General features: G+C 52.2%; 1 protein-coding gene across 1 annotated transcript; it reads left to right on the plus strand.

The window, feature by feature from the left end:
* Positions 1-1,624: 1,624 nt before the first annotated feature.
* Positions 1,625-5,734, plus strand: LOC136527814 (putative wall-associated receptor kinase-like 16). Its single transcript, XM_066520660.1, has 4 exons — positions 1,625-2,098; positions 3,454-3,910; positions 4,017-4,148; positions 4,249-5,734. Exons 1-4 carry the CDS (start codon positions 1,640-1,642, stop codon positions 5,436-5,438), a joined length of 2,238 nt encoding a protein of 745 aa, XP_066376757.1. The 5' UTR covers positions 1,625-1,639; the 3' UTR covers positions 5,439-5,734.
* Positions 5,735-24,007: the final 18,273 nt, after the last annotated feature.

Consider the following 24,007-nt stretch of genomic DNA (forward strand, 5'->3'; position numbering starts at 1 on the left):
AATGGTTAGAAATAGAGATTTTGGTGAGAAATACCCTCCAACAACTTCTTTAATTGCTTATCCAAATATAGCCATCTTCTATTCCGGATTTCTCGCTAGTCAAAGATAGAAAATGAGAATGGCTCTATGGAGTGCAAACAAGATATATAATAACTGTTGGAGAGCGAAAAAAATATAGAAAGCAATTTTTATGCAAATGGCTCTCTAAATGATAATTTAGAGAGTGAGCTTTAGAAAGACTCTTGGAGATGCTCTAATGCATCCAAACAGAAGAGCTAATAAGTGGTAGCTAAGTCTTTAAATCGTTGTTAGCCAACTAGCTAGCTAATCATATATAGCTAATTTTGACTAATTTTTAACCCCAACTAGTAACCAGACATGTGTATCTAAACAACCCATTAGTGGAGAATTAACTAAACTATAGTTGTCACGATCCCATGAGGCGTGACTTCACCGTAGCTTTTTTTTGAGGCAGAATGGCACTGGGGCCAATAAAAACCGAGGCCAGTGATATATTTTCGAATATGAAAAAGATTTGCGCATCATCGTAATTAGGGTAGAAGATTTTATAAAAAACAACACGCTTTTGACGAGCACCCTAGGAGCTCTACAAGATTACAGCTGTAGGGGGCTTGACCGTCCTAGCATACATATTGAAGTTTCGATATTACACAAATGATGGGCAATCGAGATTACAGGTTCTGGGAGGGGTGCGTCAATATGATAAACTGATCTGGGTCCCAACTCACCCCTAGCCCAGCAAGTTCATGTGCAGACAAGTTGGATGATCTAAGAATTTCCTCTCAAATAAGAGAGGGAATGTCTCTAAGTAACTTTCCACCAGGTGCAAGATCCATCTCTCTAGAGGATTGGATCGCCTTTTGAAGCAGTGCTGAGTCTGTCTCAAGCTGAACTGGACATGAGGCCATGACTTCACAGTAGAGGCGTAGACTTTTGGTTAAACATGTATGGTACTTTATTTAATTCTCATGAGGTCTTGTCAATACTTTTGTTCTAAGATGGAAATTGCAACTGGGAGACATGTTACTGAATACAAACAACCATGACCCTATCGATGGGTCCAAGTCCAGAACTATAGCATTTATTTGGTGGGGGCCAAGGCCAAAGAATCATCTTGTTTTGCATAAAAATGACTGGCTGGTTGGCAAAGTAAACGTTTAGGCCATGTTTAGTTCCGAAAAAGTTTTTCAAAAAGTGTTACAGTAGCCATCACATCGAATCTTGCGATACGTGCATAGAGCATTAAATGTAGACAAAAAAAATTAATTGCACAGTTTGGTTGGAAATCGCGAGACGAACGTTTTGAGCCTAACTAGTCCATGATTGAACACTAATTACCAAATAAAAACGAAAGTGCTACAGTAACTAAATTCCTAAATTTCGCGAACTAAACACAGCCTTAATCTATAGACATGGCACCGTCAAAGGATTCAACATCATATCACGCGTTGCAAGTTTGAACTTGGAAGATGCTTGACCTGGACTGAAACAGCCATGTGCCCATGCATGACCCCGTCATAGGGTTCAACATCACGACGTGTGTACTATATAGAGAGAGACTAGTGTGTCATGTGTGCTCATGAATCGAAGCAAATATTGTGAGACCCCATAGGAAAGTATGTACTACTACAAGAGCGCCACTGATACAGTTCCTATGCTTCTAATTCTACTCTTCAGCCTCACAGTTTTGCTGCAATTTCAAGGCAAGGCGGTGGTGGCTTTGCCAGGCTCCAGCTGCCAGAGATGGTGCGGCGATGTTGAAATTATATACCCATTTGGGATTGGTGCTGGCTGTGCAATGAAAGGATTTGAGCTCGATTGCAACAAGACTTCTGCGGACGCAGGCACCAACGTGACCTTTTTGGGCACCATGCCACTGCTGAATATATCGCTGCTCCAAGGTGTGATACGGGTGACGCACCGCATCTCATCCATGTGCTACAACCAGTCGACAAGGAACATCTCCTATAAGGAGGGGGGAATGGACCTCAACAACCCACCATTCACATTCTCGGAGCAGCGCAACAAGTTCACAGTTATCGGCTTCAACGCATTCGCATACATGATCGGCACAACTGTGAGTTATCTCTAGCAATTATCATCTTAAGATATGGGCTATTCTTACATAGTTTCCTATGGCGTCTCACAATAGTTAGCTACAAGGCTCTCATATATTGGCCATGTTTTGATCCATTAGCTGCTAATAGTTAGCTAACTAACAGTGATGAATCTAGGATTTTGACAATAATTATGCCACACACTAGGGTGGATCCGTATCCGGAGCTGGATTGGGGGGTGCTTCTGCCCAAAATAAAGTGTACTATGGGGGTTTTCTAATAAAAGTGTCGAGGAGTGGTGCTCCATGTTTTTGTTTCAAATTTTAGTCAATAAAATTTTCCTCCACAGTTCAGTTACAAATAGGTCCAATACCATTATAATACTGTGAAATATGCATAAAAATTGTTTGGTCTACGTTTTCTAAAGGACAACTAGCCTTAATTATATCATCTCAATCAACTTCATAGAAAAGGAGTCTACAACCACACTCTTCAACAAGCATGTCATGCACGGCTAAGCAAGTACTATAGTTAATTTATAGGGAATAAAAAGTACTAGTTAAGAAAGTAAAAAACAACTAAAGCACATTATCATAGTTAATTTGTAGATGGATAAAAGATAGAAATTAAGTGCAACTCGCTAGTACATCATGCACTATGCACTACAAGCAAAATAAGAAAATAAAAATTAAAGTGCAACACAATAGTTAATTTGTAGAGAGATAAAAGTAGAAAAATGGAAATTAAGTTTGGCTTAGTAATACATCATGCACCAATAAAAAATAGAAAAATAGACCACTACTTAGAAAAATAAAAACTAAAGTACATAAGAATCAAGCTAGCAACACCTCCTATAGTTAAATAAATGACTACTTAAAAATAAAATTTAAAGTGTAGCACATAAGAATAAGAATCAAGTTAGCAACCTCTTTGTTAGGAGGTAAGATGCAAACCACTAGGCTAACAATATCTTATCTTATTATTAAAATATCAAATATTATGTACATGATATATTAGAGTTGAGAGCTGCCCCACAGGGTATGCCAAATGTCATGGCCCATTCGGCATACCCTGTGGGTCTACCGCTACTAGCTAGCTAATATTAGCTAACTAACTATTAACTGCTATTAGCTAGCTGATTTGATTCAACTAGTGAGATGTTTGTTAGTTGAGTATTAGCTAACAATTAGTTGGACCTGTTTAGATCCAAAGAGCTAATGATTAATTAGTAGCTAACTATTAGCTCCATGTATCAAACAGGGCCAAAGAGAACTTGTGGATTGTGATTTACTACTGGCTGTATATAGTTTTACTTAGTACCATGGACCGGAGAATTTTAGGGCTGTCAATAAAGTGGAACGTTCTTGTTATGCAGAATGTGCTTGGGTGTTTGGCGCAATCCGGGACCTACAACAACCTCACGGCACAAGATGGGTTTTGCGATGGTGTTGGCTGCTGCCAGGTTGCGCTCACGGGCAACATGTCTTACTATTACGCAGATTTCCTTCGTCAATACAACACTACCAACATGAGCACCACAGATGGCGCAGAGTACTGTGACTATGCTGTGATGATGGAGGCTCGAGCATTCCATTTTCGCACAACATACCTTAACACGACAGAGTTCTGGAAAGAAAACGATGGCCGTGTCCCAGTGATCTTGAACTGGGCAGTGGGCAACGAGACCTGTGATATTGCCAAGACAAATGCAACTTCGTATGCTTGCGTTAGCAATAACAGCACATGCATTGATTCAGTCAATGGTCTAGGCTACCTCTGCAATTGCACTGAAGGCTACACTGGCAATCCTTACCTTCCTGATGGATGCCAAGGTTCATATTGGAGTGTATATCTTTGATTGATGCATTCAAGCATTTCATGTGTCACTTTTTGATCCTTGCACAGCAGATCTCTAAATATGACATTGTGTGTTTGCAGATATTGATGAGTGTGCTGTCAACGTTCCACCTCCATGCCCGGGGCATTGCAAGAACACAAACGGGAGCTTCATTTGCCCAGATCAAAAGCCTCCAAGTTCCTTACGCTATGGCACTGTGGTCCTAATTGTCGGTAAATCACTCTTTCTCCCTCCTTTTTCCCCATGGATTTAGTCCACCCATGATTGAATTGGGAATTTGGAATAGCAACAATCTGAAAACTGCATGCACAGGTCCAAGCATCGGGGTTGTAATTGTGGTCATAGCCCTCACCTGCACGTACCTGATCCTTGAAAGGAAGAAGCTGTCCAACATCAAGCAGAAGTATTTCCAACAACATGGTGGGATGATGTTGCTACAAGAGATAAGCCTAAAGCAAGGAACTGGCTTCTCCATCTTCACAGAAGCAGAGCTCATTGAGGCGACCGACAAGTTTGATGACAAGAACATCCTCGGCCGTGGTGGCCATGGTACCGTCTACAAGGGTTTGCTCAAGGATGGTAGTCTCATCGCAGTCAAACGGTGCGTATCAATGACCAGTGAGCAGCAGAAGAAGGAGTTCGGCAAAGAAATGCTCATCCTTTCCCAGATCAACCACAAGAACATTGTCAAGCTGCTGGGCTGCTGCCTTGAAGTAGAGGTTCCCATGCTAGTTTACGAGTTTATCCCCAATGGCACACTGTTTCAGTTCATCCATGGTGACAATGGCTCTCGCAACATCCCCTTCTCAACTCGGATACGCATTGCCCTCGAGTCTGCCCTGGCCTTATCCTACCTTCATTCCTGGGCATCGCCGCCAATTCTGCACGGTGGTGTCAAATCTTCCAACATACTTCTGGACGAGAACTACGAGGCAAAGGTATCAGACTTTGGGGCCTCGATACTAGCACCAGCTGACAAGAGCCAGTTCATGACTCTGGTGCAGGGGACCTGCGGGTACCTAGATCCTGAGTACATGCAGACCTGCCAGCTAACAGACAAGAGCGACGTGTACAGCTTCGGTGTTGTTCTTTTGGAGCTGCTCACTGGCAGCACGGCGTTCAATCTGGAAGGTCCTGAGAATGAGAGGAGTCTTTCGCTGCGCTTCTTGAACGCCATGAAGGAAGACAAGCTCGTGGACATCATTGACAGCCGCATCAAGGCTGATGGTAGCGACAATGGGCTGCTCGAGGAGGTCGCGGAGCTTGCGAGGCAATGCCTGGATATGATCGGCGAGAGGCGGCCAGCAATGAGAGATGTCGCCGAGAAGCTGGATCGGCTAGCCAAGGTCATGCAGCACCCGTGGGTGCCAGCGCAGCATAACCCGGAAGAGATGGAGAGCCTACTTGGGGAGTCGTCGGTGGCCAGCTTAGAGATGATCAGCACCGGAAATTTCAGCATGGAGAAGAGGATTGTGCAAGGGTTGCTGGACTCTGGGCGTTAGATTAGGCCCTACAACACCACGTATTTTCGGTGATAATCCTATTCTCATGTGTTTCTTAGTAATAATGGAATGCCAAAATTCATACTATTTTTTAAGATCCGGTTATCCGGCTTTGTATTAATAAGCGAGAGTACAGAGTTGCGAGGCTATATGCGCGAGAAGTGCTTCCATACTTGGCAGACCGCCCCGTGAAGATGAAAGGAATAAGGCTAATTACTCACTAAATGGCGGGCAATCATTACAGGTTGGAGGACTCTTCCCCCGGCCGAGATCCAATCAGAGCATTCATCCTTTATCCTTGTGAAAATCGCCTGCTCTGATCTTCTCTAGCCGTTGAAAACTACTGCGTTTCTTTGCTTCCAAATCTGCCACAAGCTTAGAATTGCTAGTGAGTGTGCTCTGTGTTAGATACTCCTATGTGCTAAATATAGTTAGTTTGCATGTTTCTCTTATCCAGCAGCATGCGCGCAGGATCCGGCTTGTGGACTCCGCGCGCTTAGGACGTCGTGGCCTGGGACTCGCTCAGCCACGAACTGGAGCATGCAGCAATGGCCGGCGATGCAGTGCGTGGGGATGGACGCGCACACTCCTTGCGTCGTGCGCGCTTTGCTCGGCATGATCTTCTTTTGCTTCCAATAAATAGAATACAATGCATCAGAAAACGCTGCTTTTTGCAGCACCAAAACCTGTGTCCAGACTTCGCGTTGAGTTGTTCGCTCTTGTGTTCTCGTTCGCCTTCGGCGCTCGCCAGAGCTCGGCGTCGGCCTTCCTCACTTCTCGCGACTGACAAGTGGCATCGGAGCTAGGTGCGAGGAATCCCGCCGTCGCCATGGTGTCTCCGACGAGACCTCGTGGCCGTTCACTGGCCGACAAGAAGGATGACTCCAAGAAGACGGTCGACGGTTCCAGCGGCTCCGGCAACAAGACGCTGAAACGCACGCCTTCACCGACTCACTCTCCCCCTCGCCGTTCGCGCACGCGCGGCGCACGTCGTTCGCACCGCAGACGAACTACCACGAGTGGTCGCTCCGCATGAGGTTGAAGATGCAGGCCCGCCATCTGTGGGACGCCGTCGAGTTCGACGACGCGGACTACGACGACGACCGCAGCGCGCTCGACATGATTTGCAGCGGTGTCTCGGCAGAGATGGTCCCCATCCTGGTGGCCAAGGAGTCCGCGAAGGAGGCCTGGGAGGCCATCAAGACCCTCCGCATCGGCGATGACCGGGTGCGGAAGGCAACGGCGCAAACCCTCCGCGCCGAGTACGAATCCATCGCACTCCGAGAAGGCGAGCCCATCGAAGACTTCGCCCTGCGCCTGACGGGGATCGTGCAGCGTCTGGCAACTCTCGGCGACCCGGAGCCCGACGAGAAAGTGGTGGCCAAGTATCTGCGCGTCGTCCGCCCGCGGTACAAGCAGCTCATAATTTCAATCGAAACCTTGCTTGACATCTCTCAGCTGTCGATTGAAGAGGTGACCGGAAGGCTCAAGGCGGCCGACGATGTCGAGCCCGCCCCGGCGCACACCGCGAGCGGCAGGCTGCTTCTCACTAAGGAACAGTGGGCCGAAGAGTACAAGAAGGACATGGAGTCCCGCCGGCGTGGCTCTGGCTCCGGCGGCCGAAGAAAAGGCCATGGCCGAGGCCGCAGTCGCGGCACCGGCGACAGCGGCGACTCTCAGAACGGTGCGAACTCAGGCCGCACCCCTCCGGATGACCCATGTCCACGCTGTGGCAAGAAGGGTCACTGGGCCCATGATTGCCGTAGCAATAAGAAGGAGGAGTCGGCCCAGCAGCAGGCCCACCTGACCCAAGAGGAGGAGGCCACGCTCATGATGGCCATCGCCTCGTTCCCCTCCGCCGCGCCGTCACAAGTTCCGCCACCGGCGCCACACCAAGCTCCCGCACCGGCGCTGACCCACACCCTGCACCTCATCGAGCGCAAGGTGTTCGCCGCACTCGACTCCGATGCAGATCCAGATCCGAAGCGAGATCATGGACACCGGCGCCTCCAATCACATGTCCGGGTCCAAGGCTGCCTTCGCCGACCTCGACACCGGCGTCATCGGCTCCGTCAGGTTCGGCGACGGCTCCATCGCGCGGATCGAAGGGAGCGGCACCGTGCTCTTCACCTGCAAGAACGGGGAGCACCAGTCGCTCCCCAATGTCTACTATCTGCCGCGCCTCACCGCCAACATCATCTCCGTCGGCCAGCTCGATGAAGGCGGCTTCCAGGTGCTCATGGAGGAAGGCGTGATGCGTGTACGGGATGAGGAGCGCCGCCTGCTCGCGAGGATCCCACGGAGTCCAGGCCGACTGTACGTGCTTGACGTCACCATAGCACGGCCAGTCTGCCTGGCCGCGCGCCACGACGACGTAGCCTGGACGTGGCATGCGCGGTTCGGCCACATCAACTTCGTCGCGCTTCGGAAGATGGCGCGCGAAGGGCTGGTCCGCGGCCTGCCCCTGCTCAGACAGGTAGAGCAGGTCTGCGAGGCGTGTCTCGCCGGCAAGCAGCGCCAGGCGCTGTTCCCACAGAAGGCGCTCGGGCGTTCGACCGAGGCATTGCAGCTTCTTCACGGTGACATCTGCGGCCCCATCACGCCACCAACACCGAGCGGCAACCGGTACTTTCTTTTGCTTGTCGATGATTACTCACGCTACATGTGGATCGCCCTGTTGCTGAGCAAGGATGCTGCCGCCGCCGCCATCAAGAACATCCAAGCCGCAGCTAAACGCAAGTCTGGGAAGAAACTGATCGCCCTACGTACCGATCACGGGGGCGAGTTTGCCGCGGCAGACTTCACCAACTACTGCGCTCATCTGGGGGTCCGGCACGAGCTCACGGCGCCGTACTCGCCCCAACAGAACGGCGTCGTGGAGCGTCGTAACCAGACCATCGTAGGCACGACGCACAGCATGTTGAAGGCCAAGGCTCTCCCTGGCGTGTTCTGGGGGGAGGCCATGGCGACAGCTGTGTATCTCCTGAACCGGTCCTCCTGCAAGGCCATCGGGGGAAAGACGCCGTACGAGCTGTGGACGGGGAGCGCGCCGGCGGTGCACCACCTCCGCACGTTCGGGTGTGTCGCCCATGTCAAGGTGACCACACCGAACCAGAAGAAATTGGATGATCGCAGCCGGCGCATGATCTTCGTCGGCTACGAACCCGGCTCCAAGGCGTACCGGGTCTTCGATCCATTGACCCGGCGTGTCCACATCAGCCGCGACATCATCTTTGACGAAGCGGCGCAGTGGGCATGGACCGCTGACCATGACGTCGATCCCGGTGGCTTTATCATCGAGGAATCCGAGCCCCTGGAGCCTGCGGTGATCACCACTACTACAACAGCAGTAGCTATGCCCTCGACGTCAAGAACTGCTTCACCTGCACCCTCAGCATCGACGCCGTCATCAGTCGTGGACATGTCCACGGCGACTCCCACGACCAGTGCCCCTGCGTTCGCGACGTCGAGCCCGGTGCCACATCAGGACATCGAGTTCGCGTCGCCGCCTGGAACTAGAGCCAGCGAACTGCTGGATGCTAACCACGATGATGACGCACCCCTCCGGTTTCGCCACATCGACAACGTCATCGGGCATGCAACTCCGCCTGGGTTCGCAACACGGGACCTGGAGGAGCACTTGATGCTGGCAAGAGACGCCGAGCCATCATCGTTCCAGGAGGCGCCGCGTCACGAACATTGGCGCCACGCGATGTTGGATGAGATGACATCCATCGAGGCAAGCGGTACATGGGAGCTGGTCCAAGCTCCCCCAGGTGTGAAGCCGATCGGGTTGAAATGGGTCTACAAGACCAAGAAGGACGCGACGGGCATGATCACCAAGCACAAGGCTCGTCTCGTCACCAAAGGGTACGTGCAGCAGCAAGGAATTGATTTCGAAGAGGTTTTCGCTCTAGTGGCGCGGCTTGAGTCCGTACGATTGCTGCTTGCTCACGCCACCTCACGAGGCTGGGCAGTGCACCATATGGATGTCAAGTCCGCATTCTTGAATGGCGTACTCTAGGAGTAGGTCTACGTCGAGCAGCCGCCGGGGTTCGTACTGCGTGGCCACGAGCACAAGGTCCTGCGCCTGGTGAAGGCACTCTACGGCCTACGCCAAGCCCCTCGTGCCTTGTATGCTAAGCTTGATTCATCACTGATCGAGCTGGGGTTCCAGAGGAGCACCTCCGAGCACGCTGTGTACCTGCGCGGAACGGGCGACCGTCGGCTGGTCGTCGGCGTCTATGTTGATGATCTGGTGATCACTGGCGCAAACACCACCGACATCAACAAGTTCAAGGAGGAGATGAAGGCAACATTCATGATGAGTGATCTCGGCCTGCTTCATTACTACCTGTGTCTGGAGGTGTCCTAGACCGAGGCCAGTATCACCATCAGCCAGAGCCCGTATGCGGCGAAGATACTAAAGAATGCTGGTTTGGCTGGATGCAATCCAAGCCACACCCCCATGGAGCCACGATTGAAGCTCGGTAAGTCAAGTTCTGCTCCATCTGTTGATCCAACCATGTACCGCAGCATCGTCGGCTCCCTCCGCTACCTGGTGAACTCAAGGCCAGACCTCGCGTACTCGGTGGGATACATCAGCCGGTTCATGGAGAAACCCACCACCGAGCACATGGTTGCAGTCAAAAGGGTGCTCAGGTACATTGCCGGCACTCTGCATTTTGGCTGTCATTACGAGAGGAAGAAGGAGGCATAGCTCGTCGGCTACAGCGACAGTGACTTGGCCGGCGACATTGATACTCGCAAGAGCACAACCGGAGTCGTCTACTTCCTCGGCGACAACGTGATAACCTGGCAATCATAGAAGCAGCGCGTTGTGGCTTTGTCCTCATGTGAGGCAGAATACATAGCTGCAGCTACTGCCTCTTGCCAGGGAGTATGGCTCGCATGCCTTCTTGCAGAGCTCAGAGGCGAGGAGGCGGGCACCGTCTCACTGAAGATCGACAATCAGTCTGCCATCGCACTCAGCAGGAATCCAGTGTTCCACGACCGAAGTAAGCACATCGACGTCAGATTTCATTATATTCGTGAATGTGTTGAGGAGAACAGGGTTCAGCTTCAGTCCATTGGGACGGTGGAGCAGCTGGCGGACATCCTCACCAAAGCTCTGGGGCGTGAACGTTTCTGTGAACTACGTTCCAAGCTTGGTGTTTACAATGTACAACAGGCACATTAGGAGTAGGAGGAGAATTGTTAGATACTCCTATGTGCTAAATATAGTTAGTTTGCATGTTTCTCTTATCCAGCAGCATGCGCGCAGGATCCGGCTTGTGGACTCCGCGCGCTTAGGACGTCGTGGCCTGGGACTCGCTCAGCCACGAACTGGAGCATGCGGCAATGGCCGGCGATGCAGTGCGTGGGGATGGACGCGCACACTCCTTGCGTCGTGCGCGCTTTGCTCGGCATGTCTTCTTTTGCTTCCAATAAATAGAATACAATGCATCAGAAAACGCTGCTTTTTGCAGCACCAAAACCTGTGTCCAGACTTCACGTTGAGTTGTTCGCTCTTGTGTTCTCGTTCGCCTTCGGCGCTCGCCAGAGCTCGGCGTCGGCCTTCCTCACTTCTCGCGACTGACACTCTGTGCTGCTTTTGTGCCACTTTCGGTCATCGCACGAAACCATTCCTCTCTCATTCTATCGGATCCAGGCAGCTGGGTGTAGGTTGGCACAGTTGCTCCATGTTGCCACTAGTTCCCAGACCTTCCTCGTGTAAGGGCACTCGATGAATAGATAAAGAGGGCCCCTCTGCTACCTGGTGAACTCAAGGCCAGACCTCGCGTACTCGGTGGGATACATCAGCCGGTTCATGGAGAAACCCACCACCGAGCACATGGTTGCAGTCAAAAGGGTGCTCAGGTACATTGCCGGCACTCTGCATTTTGGCTGTCATTACGAGAGGAAGAAGGAGGCATAGCTCGTCGGCTACAGCGACAGTGACTTGGCCGGCGATATTGATACTCACAAGAGCACAACCGGAGTCGTCTACTTCCTCGGCGACAACGTGATAACCTGGCAATCACAGAAGCAGCGCGTTGTGGCTTTGTCCTCATGTGAGGCAGAATACATAGCTGCAGCTACTGCCTCTTGCCAGGGAGTATGGCTCGCATGCCTTCTTGCAGAGCTCAGAGGCGAGGAGGCGGGCACCGTCTCACTGAAGATCGACAATCAGTCTGCCATCGCACTCAGCAGGAATCCAGTGTTCCACGACCAAAGTAAGCACATCGACGTCAGATTTCATTATATTCGTGAATGTGTTGAGGAGAACAGGGTTCAGCTTCAGTCCATTGGGACGGTGGAGCAGCTGGCGGACATCCTCACCAAAGCTCTGGGGCGTGAACGTTTCTGTGAACTACGTTCCAAGCTTGGTGTTTACAATGTACAACAGGCACATTAGGAGTAGGAGGAGAATTGTTAGATACTCCTATGTGCTAAATATAGTTAGTTTGCATGTTTCTCTTATCCAGCAGCATGCGCGCAGGATCCGGCTTGTGGACTCCGCGCGCTTAGGACGTCGTGGCCTGGGACTCGCTCAGCCACGAACTGGAGCATGCGGCAATGGCCGGCGATGCAGTGCGTGGGGATGGACGCGCACACTCCTTGCGTCGTGCGCGCTTTGCTCGGCATGTCTTCTTTTGCTTCCAATAAATAGAATACAATGCATCAGAAAACGTTGCTTTTTGCAGCACCAAAACCTGTGTCCAGACTTCGCGTTGAGTTGTTCGCTCTTGTGTTCTCGTTCGCCTTCGGCGCTCGCCAGAGCTCGGCGTCGGCCTTCCTCACTTCTCGCGACTGACACTCTGTGCTGCTTTTGTGCCACTTTCGGTCATCGCACGAAACCATTCCTCTCTCATTCTATCGGATCCAGGCAGCTGGGCGTAGGTTGGCACAGTTGCTCCATGTTGCCACTAGTTCCCAGACCTTCCTCGTGTAAGGGCACTCGATGAATAGATAAAGAGGGCCCCTCTGCTATTGAGATTGTGTGCAATGTCGCTTATCCATTTCCCATTGAGGACAGCGTCTCTGACAGTTCTATTTTTTCTTGTACTATGCTGGAAGAGCAGCGGGAAGAGGGATGCAGGTATTTGTCCGTCGATCCAGCTTGAATGCCAAAAAGAGGCCTTTCGTCTGTCATGGAGCATCAGCCTTGTGGCTGCTGCAAACAGAGCCATATCTGTCTTGAATGCAAAAGAGGCCTTTCGTCTGTCATGGAGCATAACCCTTGTGGCTGCTGCAAACAGAGCCATATCTGTCTTATCTATCGGCAACTTCTTGCCTGCCCATGGCCGTTGTGTGCCTTTCCAAGATAGCCATAGCCACCGAAGTCTAAGTGTCCTGCTCAATCTTTCCAAATCAATAATACCAAGGCCTCCAAACTGCACTGGTCTTGTGACCAGCGGCCATCCGACTTTGCATTTTCCTCCCGAGATCTCACTGTCCCCAGCCCAAAGGAACCGTCGTTAGAGAGAACGTGTCTCATTACAGTATACACACTGAACACCTCCGGTGCAAAGCCACGCATATTAGACACACTATGTGTGTGTGGGGTTCATTTCCTACACAAGCCTGGCTAGCAAAACTAAAACAAACTAGCTCTAGTCATCTTTAGTTAATGCAAGCAGCACATATTCGGTTGCCTATACTGACTAAGCCTCGCTAGGATTCGGTGTATTTGGTTGCCTGGTTTGCCTATACTGACTAAGCCTCGATAGGAATTGGTGTGTTTGGTTGCCTGGTTTAGTTTACCACCTGGTAAGTTTACCCCCTTTGAGGACATTAGTCGAACAGGTGGTGGCCATTGTCGGCGAGCGCCTCGGCGACCATGGCAGTAGGCCACCACGCCGAGCCCTTGGCGCACGAGTCGGTAGCCGCGCCGACTGCGACACCTCTGCCCGCAACACCTCTGTAGCACAGGGAAGAAGAATGCAGGGGAGCCCGCGACACCCCGGCGACCATGGAAGGCACCTGGCAGCCGACACGAGTGGTGGAGAGCTGCGAGCTAGAGAAGAAGACCGAGCTCAGCAGCTGGAGCAAGAGATGGAAGAGGAGGTGAGCAAATCTGGCACGGTGGTCGGCAGATCTGGCGTGGTGGTGGAAGAGGAGGTGAGACTGGTGGTGGAAGAGGCGCTCGCGAGGAAGAGGAGGTGAGCGGACGAGGCTACGAGAGCTAGCCAAGCCTGGCTCCGCTAGAACGAGCGATGCGGGTGTTTTCAGGGAGCCACCAAAACCGTATAAATTGGACTTGTGCAAGCCTGGCTAGCAGACCCTACTGGGAACCAAACAGGCCCAAGTTGCATTATGCAAGCCTGGCTAAGGCCTAAGCCAGGGAACCAAACACATCCTATACAGCAGGGTCGAAAATTTGAACTTAAACCTAGAAGTTATGTGCTGTGTAAAATCAGGATCCATGGGCGTCTATGTGTAAATGGATCGGATACAAATGGATACCTACGAATACGAATACAGATTGTTTTTTTTTTTTTGAGATTTAGATTCTAAGTACGAATAATGGTAGCTACCAAATAAGATACGAATGTATATCGACTTCATATATATATCTGACTTTGGAGTTATATGCTTATGTAGATTAAAAAGGGTTCGAACACGTGCGGTGGACTAATGGCCAATTATTTATGTGAAAGTTCGCAACGTATCTTCACTGTAGCAGAATTTGTCAAAGAAACTTTGTGATGACGTGTAGCTATGCCTATGCGCACATCGTTGTTTTTTGTTATAGAACTTTTGAAGTTTTGAGGGGAAGATGTCGAGGGTATGTCTTTACGCGGTTGTGCGTTGAATTTTGCTCGTTGAGGGGCTAGTTGAGTGGTAAGTGAAATATGGAATACTTTTGCTGCTGGCCACGAGTTTGAATTGTACAATGACGGTAGAAGACGTTTTTGAAGAGTCAACTAAACCGTACCTGCACAGTGATTCATTGACTTGACCAAAGATAGCATAAATGAGTCATTTAACCAAATATTACAAAAATACTAATATTTATGAGTTTTAATAAGTGCCGTTAGATGTTAGATGAATTATAGAATATATTTTCATAATTAATCTATCTAGAGATATAAATGGTGATAAAATTTTGTATAAATCTAGTTAAACTTAAAAAAAGTTGACTTAGTCCAAATCTAAAATAACATTCTTTTATAATGATAATAATATATGTAATTTGTATCAATATTTAGTGTGTTACTTTTAAGTTTCTTTTATAATAGTGCAGGTGGGCGATTTAGATGCAAATTAGGGATTACTTTAGGCTATTTTTCATAATGCCATATAGCAGGGCTTACTTTGAGTTACTTTTAACAATGTGAAGGTGTGTAATTGAGATGTGAATTAGGGTTTAGAGATTACTTTAGACTATTTTTCATAATGGCATATGTTAGGGTTTACTTTAAGTTACTTTTAACAATGGTGAAGGTGGCATATGCTTGGGTTGCTTTAGATTATTTTAATTAATAATAGACATGGATAATTTAGATGTAAATTTAGAAGGTTATTCTATATTATTTTTCTCGAATATCATATGTGGGTAATTTAGATTAGGACTAGAGGTTACTTATTTTTCAAAGTGATAGTAGTGGGGAGTTTAGATATAGATTTAGGTGGTTATGGTAGAATAATTTTATAATGGTGAAGTTGAGTAATTTTCTAGAATACAAAATAGATCTAATGGGTAATATTGCCATGACAAATTTTCAGACTAGAAATCGACGTATGGAGTATAAAGCATGATTTTAGAAAGTATCTGAAACTGGTTTCATATTTTTTTTCGAGCAAAATTTTTTCTATGAACTTGCTAAAATTAACCAGCTCTTGGGATTTTAAATTCCATATTTTTCGAAAAAAATTGGGTAGATTTTTAAATATTTATTTCAATAACTTTTTGGTAGAGTATATCTGATAACATAGTCCAATTTATCTTCCTCGTTACCATATACCGTTGTATAGAACGTCTGATGTGACACTACATTGGACTAAACCGCCTTGCAAACTGCCAGCAGTTGCAGTAATTCCAGCTCCAATAGCATATTTTTAAGTTGTTGCAGTTCCTACGCCTGACGGATTTCTGTCTAGGACAAAAAAAAATAGCAGTTCGGCAAGGCGTCCGTGGTGAAAGACAGCAGTTTGGCCACGTGGTCCGTGGACAACAAGTACCCGGAAAAGCCGGCTTTCCTACGTTGGTGCCCATGTGTCAAGGGCAAAAACAACAGCTCGGCAAGGCGTCCGTGCTAAAAAATAGCGGTTCGGCTACGTGGTCCCTGGTCAGCCGAAGTCACTGGGAAAGGCGGCTTCCCAACGCCAGTGCCCATGTGTCTAGGGCAAAAAGAGCAGTTCGGCATGGTGTCCGAGCTCAGAAACAGCAGTTCGGCCACGTGTTCCGTGGACAACCCAAGTCCCCAGGAAAGTTGGCTTTCCTACGCCTAATGGATATGTGTCCGGGGCAAAAAAAAACAACAGTTCTGCAAGGCGACCCAAAGTGAAAGATAGCAGTTTGACCACGTGGTCCGTGAACAACCCAAGTCCCTAGGAAAGTCGGCTTTCCTACACTGGTGCCCATGTGTCCGGGGCAAAAACAGCAATTTGGCAAGGCGTTCGTGCTCAAAAACAGCAGTTGGGCCACATGGTCCGTGGACAGCCCAAGTCCCCAGGAAAGCCGACTTTCCTACGTGTGACGGATATGTGTCCGGGAAAAAAATAGTGGTTCGGCAAGGCGTCCGTGGTGAAAGACAGCGGTTCGGCCACGTGGTCTGTGGGCAGCCCAAGTCCCTGAGAAAGCCGGCTGTCCTACGCTGGTGCTCAAGTGTCCGAGGCAAAAACAGCATTTCGGCATGGTGTCCGTGCTAAAAGCAGCAGTTCGGCCACATGGTCCGTGGACAGCCCAAGTCCCCAGGAAAGATGGCTTTCCTACGCGTGAGGGATATGTGTCCGGGGCAAAAAAACATCAGTTCGCCAAAGCGTCCGCAGTGAAATACAACTGTTCAGCCACCTTGTCCATGGACAGCCCAAGTCACCAAGAAAGCTGACTTTCCTACGCTGGTGCCCATGTATCCGGGGCAAAAACAGCAGTTCAGTGAGGCGTTCGTGCTAAAAAATAGCAGTTTGGCCACGTGGTTCGTGGATAGCCCAAGTCCCCGGGAAAGCCGACTTTCCTACGCGTGACAGATATGCCTCACGACACGCGGAAATGGGTCACTAGTGAAGGATAAAGATGACATCGAAGCGAAAACATCACAAGCGATGTGGAAACGGCTCACGGAGGGCCGAGAACGGGCCACGGGAGGCCAAAAAATGGGCGGAAACAGGTAACAGGACGCCTAAACAGGTCACGTTGGGCCCCAAGACACGAGTGAAAATGGCTAAGTCAGTTCGAGTCAAGGTCACGGAGAAAACGAGCCAAAAACTGGCCACAACGGGCCACGAAGGACCACAGGGCCCGGTCCCTCCAGGGTGACCCGTGGGCCCCAGGGGACCCACCCATGGGGCCCCCATGAAAAAGTCTAAGGTTCGGCCCATCCGTGAAAACAACGACTCATGTGCGCCTCTAAGGCCGAAACCAGTGTTTCTGAGCAAAGACTACATAAAAATTGCATATCACTTGGATTTCATGTGGTCCTCCAAAAACGTGCATGGTTTTGTGAAGGCAAACTCCCGGAACTCCCGGGAGGGGGATGTCCCTCGGGTATATTTGGGGGTGAGGGTTCGGTGGGCTGAGACCACGGGTAAAGTTATGAGAAACCACTAGTATTTTAGCGTTCTTGCTAGGATTGCTCCAACGGACCTCGGTACCTACCGCGGCCAGCCAGCAACCTACCGCGGCCAGCTTTGGCTGGCTGCAGCTGGCTGCCAAGCCGCATTGTCTAGCCAGTTGTCGGTGTTTCGAACAAACACCGGCTAGTAAATTTATAATTCTTGCGCGTTAGGCCCGGATGGTGCACTAAAGGACACAAGGTTTATACTGGTTCGGGCTGAATGTCCCTACGTCTAGTATGTTGTTGTTCGTGTTATCAGTACCGAAAAAGGTTCGTAGTAGGGGGTACAAACGGTCAAGAGAGGGAAAGGTCCCAAGTCTCTGATGGAATGGTCGAAAGGACGCCAAGAGCTTGGTCGCTGCTTGGCTGTATGCGTGATGTGTTGTGTCTGTCGAACTGATCTCTCCCTTTCGTGGGGTGTCCTGCCCTCCCTTTTATAGACCAAGGGGGAGCCGGGAGTTTACAGCTGGGAGAAAGAGGAAAAAACCTACGGTAGTCGTCATCCTTCGGAGGTGCCAAGCTTTCCTTTTTCCTTGAGCCTATTCCACTGTCATGGCAGATCATGGCAGGGATAGCGCGTCCGCTGACCCTGACAGGGCCATGCCCTGGCCTTGCTTCAGCGAGTGGTTACGTCCCGTCCTCCCCCGGCAGACGGTGCGGGGTGTCAGGGCGTCGAGCCGTGACTCTGCGGGGGGTAGACGAGGAAATGACTATACGGCGGTACTGTAGATGATGTGAGTTCTTCCTTGGATTGTAGCGGTTGTCGTATGCCGGTGTTAGTATCCACGCCCGAGGGCTGAAGGCGGCGCCTACTACACTGTGGGACAAAAGTCGGCGCCTACAACACTATTTGGGCACTGTTATGTTGGAAAGGGCTTAAAGCGCCCATCCCATCGTATCCTGACGGTACCTTCCTGCAGGCGCACAGGGCATGGTCCTCGATACTGTGGTTGACTCGAATGTCTTGTCGTACCCTGTGCTCGTCTTTATGAATGATCAAAGTGTAGTCGTCGGGCGAGGCGGAGCTAGCCCTCAGTCACCGGGCGAGGTCGAGTCCGCCCTCGGGCGTTGGGCGAGGCGGAGTCTAGCCCTTAGCCATCGGGCGAGGCGGAGCCCGCCCCCGGACGTCAGCGAGGCGGAGCCCGCCCTTAGCCATCGGGCGAGGCGGAGCCCGCCCTCGGGGGTTGGGCAAGACGGAGTCTAGCCCTCGGTGGTCGGGTGAGGCAGAGCCCACCCTCGGGGGTCGGGCGAGACGGAGCCCGCCCTCAGACATCGGGCGAGGCGGAGTCTGGCCCTCGGTGGTTGGGCGAGGCGGAACCAATCTTCCATTGTTCGGGCAAGAAGCGCAGTAGTGTTCTTGTCTGACCGGAAGTGTCAATCGTTCGACGGTCATTAGTTCCACCTCGTTGGGTACCCCGGTATTAGGTCCTCGACAGTAACCCCCGAGCCTCGGGTGATTCGGACAGAATCGCTCGGGGGTGTTTTGACTTGCCAGAGGGTGCACGCGAGCACACCCGACGGGTGTAGCCCCCGGGTTATTCGGGCAGAATCGCCCGGGGGGATATTTCGATTCGCCAGAGGGTGCGCGCGAGCGCACCCGTCGGGTGTAGCCCCCGAGCCCCCGGGTGATTCGACAAGAATCGCCCGGGGGGTAATTTCAGACCCTCCATGGGTAAGGCTGCGAGATTCGGTTTTTGTCAACTGGATAGTTTTAAGGGAACCCTGGTATCCCATTCGCGGGGATTTCATCTAGGGTCAGCCTGGCTGGGGCTCGACTGCAGATCGAGGCCCCACTGATGCTCGTGTTCCTGAGTCCTAGTCGCTTGTGGGCCCATCCCTCGTTGGGACAGCCGTCGAGACGGTTGGGCCGGCCCTTGGGCTTCTGAGCCTAGGCGGGCCGAAGAGAAGGCCTTTTGACCCGTATTCCCTCGGTGGGAAAAGAGTCCTGGTCTGTTTAGGGAAGGCAAACCATTCGGTGCGATTTTGGTGGGAAAGGATAGGGATCGCGGGCGTGTATCCCGTGACGTGATGCGGCGATGTGTCATGGTAGGCTCAGAGATCAAGGCGGACGGTTGCCCTTCTCGCATCCATCTCCCCTATAAAACCATGGGGTTCGCCCCCAGGGTTCCGTACTTCGTCTCCTCGCCTTCGTATCTACCACCTCCGCCGCCAATCGCCTGAGCCTCCCGCACCTATACTGATGCCGTCGTCAGGCTCGCATCCGCATCGCATCCGCCGTCGAGCTCGCATCCATCCCCCTTCCCGTCGTTTCAATGGAGCCGTGGTGTAGATCCAGCATTAGCCCTCAGTGCCTAGAGGGCCTCGTCCGCCATGGCCTCCTTCGCTCGTTGTTCGCCGTCGAGGAGTGGTGGCTGTCTGGTGATGAGGACGAGCCGTCGCCGCCCGAAGGGTATGTCGTGTCCTTTGCTCTCTTCCACGAGCGGGGATTCACTGTGCCCGCTCATAAGTTCCTTCGGGGGCTATTGGAGTACTACTAGGTAGAGCTGCAGCACCTTAATCCCAATGGGATCTAGCATATTGCGGTGTTCATCGCCCTGTGTGAGGGATTCTTGGGGATTAGTCCCCACTTCGATCTGTGGCGACACTTTTTTGCCATCAACCTATCGAAGAAGCGGGTCGGGAAGCAAGAGCTGAGCATGCCGATGGGATGTGCCAGCATTCATTTGCACAACAACCGAGCGAACGACTACCCATTGATGCGTCTGTCGACCTCCAACAAGGGGTGGCATTCGCAGTGGTTTTACGTCAAGGATGACGTAGTTGCCCCCTTGCCGGTGTGCTCCGGGCACCTTATCGAAGAGGTCCCGGGGTCATGGAAGTGGGGTGTCCTGGACAAAGATAAGAAGAGGATCAAGGACCATCTTGCCGCCCTCCAAATTCTGAAGGATAGGGGTGTGAAGGGATCGGGGATCATCGGCGCCTACCACACACGGAGGGTGGTGCCGCTGATGAGCCACACGCTCCCCCTGTACCTAATGGTGCCCGGGGCGTCGCCTGAAGGGATGGCGCTCTCCGACGAAGCGCTCCCCCCACCAAAGTGGCGCAGCGGATCAAGGAGGCGATGGAGCCTTCGAAGGACACCACCGACGTTGTCCTTGACTTCATATATCCAGTGCCGGGACATCCTCCAATGCGGCCGGAACCGGGGTTCGTCGATTTCGTAAGTTGCCCTTTCCCGCGTCTTCTCTTTACTTGAATTTCTGACCCCTTGACGCTGACCTTGGGATAGCGGGACCAGCCAAAGAGACTCATCCTCGGGGATAGCCTGGCTTCGCTGTCGAAGGACCGGATCCTGGCGGTAGTGAATCGCACCGCGGCCGAGTGGAATAAGAGGACGAGGGAGCTTAAGAAGAAGGAGATGATACGGAAGCAGCAAGCATGAGATCGAGGAGAGGAGACAGGCAGTGACGACGACGACGACGAGTTTGATGAGGTAACAGCCGACGTGGATTGGGATGTCCTAGTGGGCGAGGATTCACTGACAGGCACCTAATTATCCACATAGGGACCCTTCCTGTTCCACGTGGGGGCAAGTGAGTCCATAAGGCTGGCGGAGCCGGGCCCGTCCTTGGGTCCGGTGGGAGCCGGTGGATCTGCCGCCACACCCGGGGTGCCGGCGGAGGATCGGTGGATGGGAGGAGGTGGCTCTACCACCGCCCCCAAGGTGCTGATGGAGGGGGGCAGCTCTACTACCATGCCCCACGAGCTGATAGGAGCGGCTAGATCTGCCGCCACGCCAAAGGTGCTGATGGAGGGGGACGGCTCCGTCGCCGTGCCCTCGGAGACAAGGGAGACGAGCCCCCTTGCTCGGGAGTAGGGGGCAGGCTCAAAACGGTCCTGCCCAGACAAGTTGGAGCAGGGGTCTGGGGGTTCGTCCCCAAAATGTTCCCACCGCCCAAAGGTGCCAGAGTAGGTCACCGATTCCCCTGTTTTTCCTCCCCTTTTTATTTTTTTGTTTTGACCTTATGCCTTTTACCTCTTGCAGGTTTTTGCGACGGGGCCGCTCTCTAGGGCTGGTGCCTAAGAAGAGCCTTGCCCTTCAGGTAGGACGGACACCATTGTCCGACGTCGCTCCTGTTTCGGGTAGGAGCGACGCTGGTGTTGCGGCCTCATTGGTCGATCTGGCACCGCCTACGGTGGCGCCCGCGCCCTCGGTGGTTGTCGAGCAAGCAGCGACGAAGGTGACTCCGCCATCTGCGTCAGAGCGAACGGAGCTGACGCCTGTGCTGGTGGCATCCTCCGTGGTGGGCGTGGCACCGCAAGCCAAGGGCCCAGCATTGCCGGTGGAGGTGGCCATGACCGTGCCAAGCCAGGAGTAGCCTGACGCAGCCATGGTGGTGTCTGAGGGGGTGACAGAATCCGTGCTTCCGGTGGTCCAAGCGATGGCGCCCGATGCAGGCTGGACGGAGGAGGACACGGCCATAGGGTCCCCAACCCTAACGAGCCAGGCACAGCCGGACGCAGCTGCGGTGGTGTCCGAGAGAGCAGCGCAATCCGTGTCACCGAAGGCCTAGGCGGAGGTGACCACGACCGCGACAAGCCCAGCGTCGTTGGATGTAGCCACGGTGGTGTCCGAGGGGGCGGTGCAATCCGTGCCATCGGTGGCCCAGGCTGCGGTGCCCGAGGTGGGCCGGACGGAGGAGGACATGGTCGGAGGGTCTCCGGGCACCGTGGCGATGGTGGAGAGGACTAGCGGGGGGTTGCCCTCGGCCCTAGTGCCGGGGGATAGCCACTCGCCTGTGCAGGGTGAGTCGCCGCTCCACTGGATGGATCCTCAAGACCCAACATCGACTCTCTTCTCGCTCGATGATGCTACCGAGAGCATAGAGCGGGGGAGTCTTGACGAAGGGATCTCGGTGATGATGGGTGTCCTAGATCAGGCCTGGGTCATCCTGCGCGACATCATCATTCCCAATGGCTGGGTATCCGTTCGATCTTTCGTCTCGCTTTCTTCTTGTCTTCATGTATTTTTGTATTTTTCACACTGGTCTTGTTTTCAGTCCCTCATTGCTCGTAGCCGGGAGAAATCCCGGTTCCTCCGCGAGCAGAAGGTGGAATGGGACCACCTCACCAAGGAGGCCCGACTGCGAGTAGATGTGGGCGCGCAGCTTACTGCCGCCCAGCAGTGGGAAGCCGAGGCATGTCGGGACGTGGAGGAGATCCATGGGATGTTCGAGGACCTATCGGCGAGGGTGAAGCAGGACGAGGAGGCGGTCGCCAGGGTTCGAAAGGAGCGGGACGAGCTGCTCCAGAAGGATGCCGATGCCAGCAGTAGGATGTCGAGCTCCTAGCGAAGCTAGAGATGGCACAGGATCTCAAGCTGAAGGCCGAGGATAGGTCCGCGACGCTGTAGCGGAGGGCGGATCAGGATGCCAAGGCGATTGCCCGGCTGCACAGGGATCGAGACGAGCTGCTCTAGACTGTAGAAAGGCTCCGCTCGGAGCATAGCACGGTCGATGAGGAGCGTGACCGGGCCATTCGAGAGTGCGACGAGGCATATCAGGTGGTCAACTCCCTCTGGGCGGATCTTGGAGTCGCAGTGACCCGAAGGTTGGAGGCCGAGAGCATCTCTGCCGGGCTAGGCAAGGAGCTCACCGAAGTGCGGGGGATCCTTCAGGCCAAGAGTGACGAGCACGATCTTCTGCGCACTGCCGTCGGGGTGGTCTTCAATGACCTAGGGGTGGCGCGGCCGGAGGAAACCAGCTCACTTGTGGCTCATGCTACAGGTATCACGGCGTGGGTGGGCCAGCTTGAGGAGGACGCCTTTCACGCCGGGATCACCTAAGCCTTCGTTGTTGCCCGCTCTCATTACGATCAGGAGATCAACTTGGAGGTAATGAGCCTCGGCTTCGTGCCCGGCTATGAAGACTCCAAGCTGGACGAGATTGAGAAGGCGGTGACTCCCATTGCGCGGAACCTGGTGAATAGGCTAAAAGACATGGTTCTCCCTTCGAGGAAGTAGTTAGTTGAACAAGTTTGATAAACATTTATCTATAATATGTGGACAAGTGTCGGTACTTTCATGTCCAAAAATAGATTTGTGATTTTGTTTTGCAATTTTGTTTCATTCGTTTGAACTTACTTTTTTCCCTTTTTGCATTCAGAAAAAGGTTTATGCGATCCGATCTTTCTGTTCGTTAAGATTGTAGGGCCCGAGGTGTTTAGGGGGAGATTTTGATTGTGCTGGTGAGCAAAATTACCGTAGCCGTCTAGGCGCGTGCTTTTTGCAGTCTTACCTATCTGTTCCCCCGAACCTTGCCGCTGGTCTCAACGCGAGGAAAAGGTCTGGTGCAATGACAGTTTCGAAAAAAGAAAGGAGGTATTCATACCTTTATCAGCCCCCAAGTGAGATCCGACCCCTTGCGGTCGCTGGGGCCGGATGTTACTGGAGACCTGAGCGAGGGTAGCGAACTTACTCTTGCATTTGCACGTACCCCTTACTTAGGATTTTGGTGATCGCTGCGTGACCGTGCGTTTGGTCTTATCGCTGGCCCGGCCTTCCCCGAGCCCCACGCATGGTGGGGATTCGGTCAAGGGCCGGCTCATTTTGTGACTATCGCCCTGTCCGTGGTTTCCATAACTGGAGGGGTTAAGGCGACATCACTTGCCTCGATGGCTCGAGTGACGCGCTTTATGAGCTCGCTAATGGGGATGTTCGGATGGAATCTGATCCCGTTTGCTTTACGACAGGGTCGACAAAGCCCTCGGGTGGTGTTCCATTGCTCCTTGACTCGCCTTCTAACAGATTCCCCCTCAATGGGGATT

This window comes from Miscanthus floridulus, chromosome 19, assembly GCF_019320115.1.
Source record: "Miscanthus floridulus cultivar M001 chromosome 19, ASM1932011v1, whole genome shotgun sequence".
NCBI classification, from domain to species: domain Eukaryota; kingdom Viridiplantae; phylum Streptophyta; class Magnoliopsida; order Poales; family Poaceae; genus Miscanthus; species Miscanthus floridulus.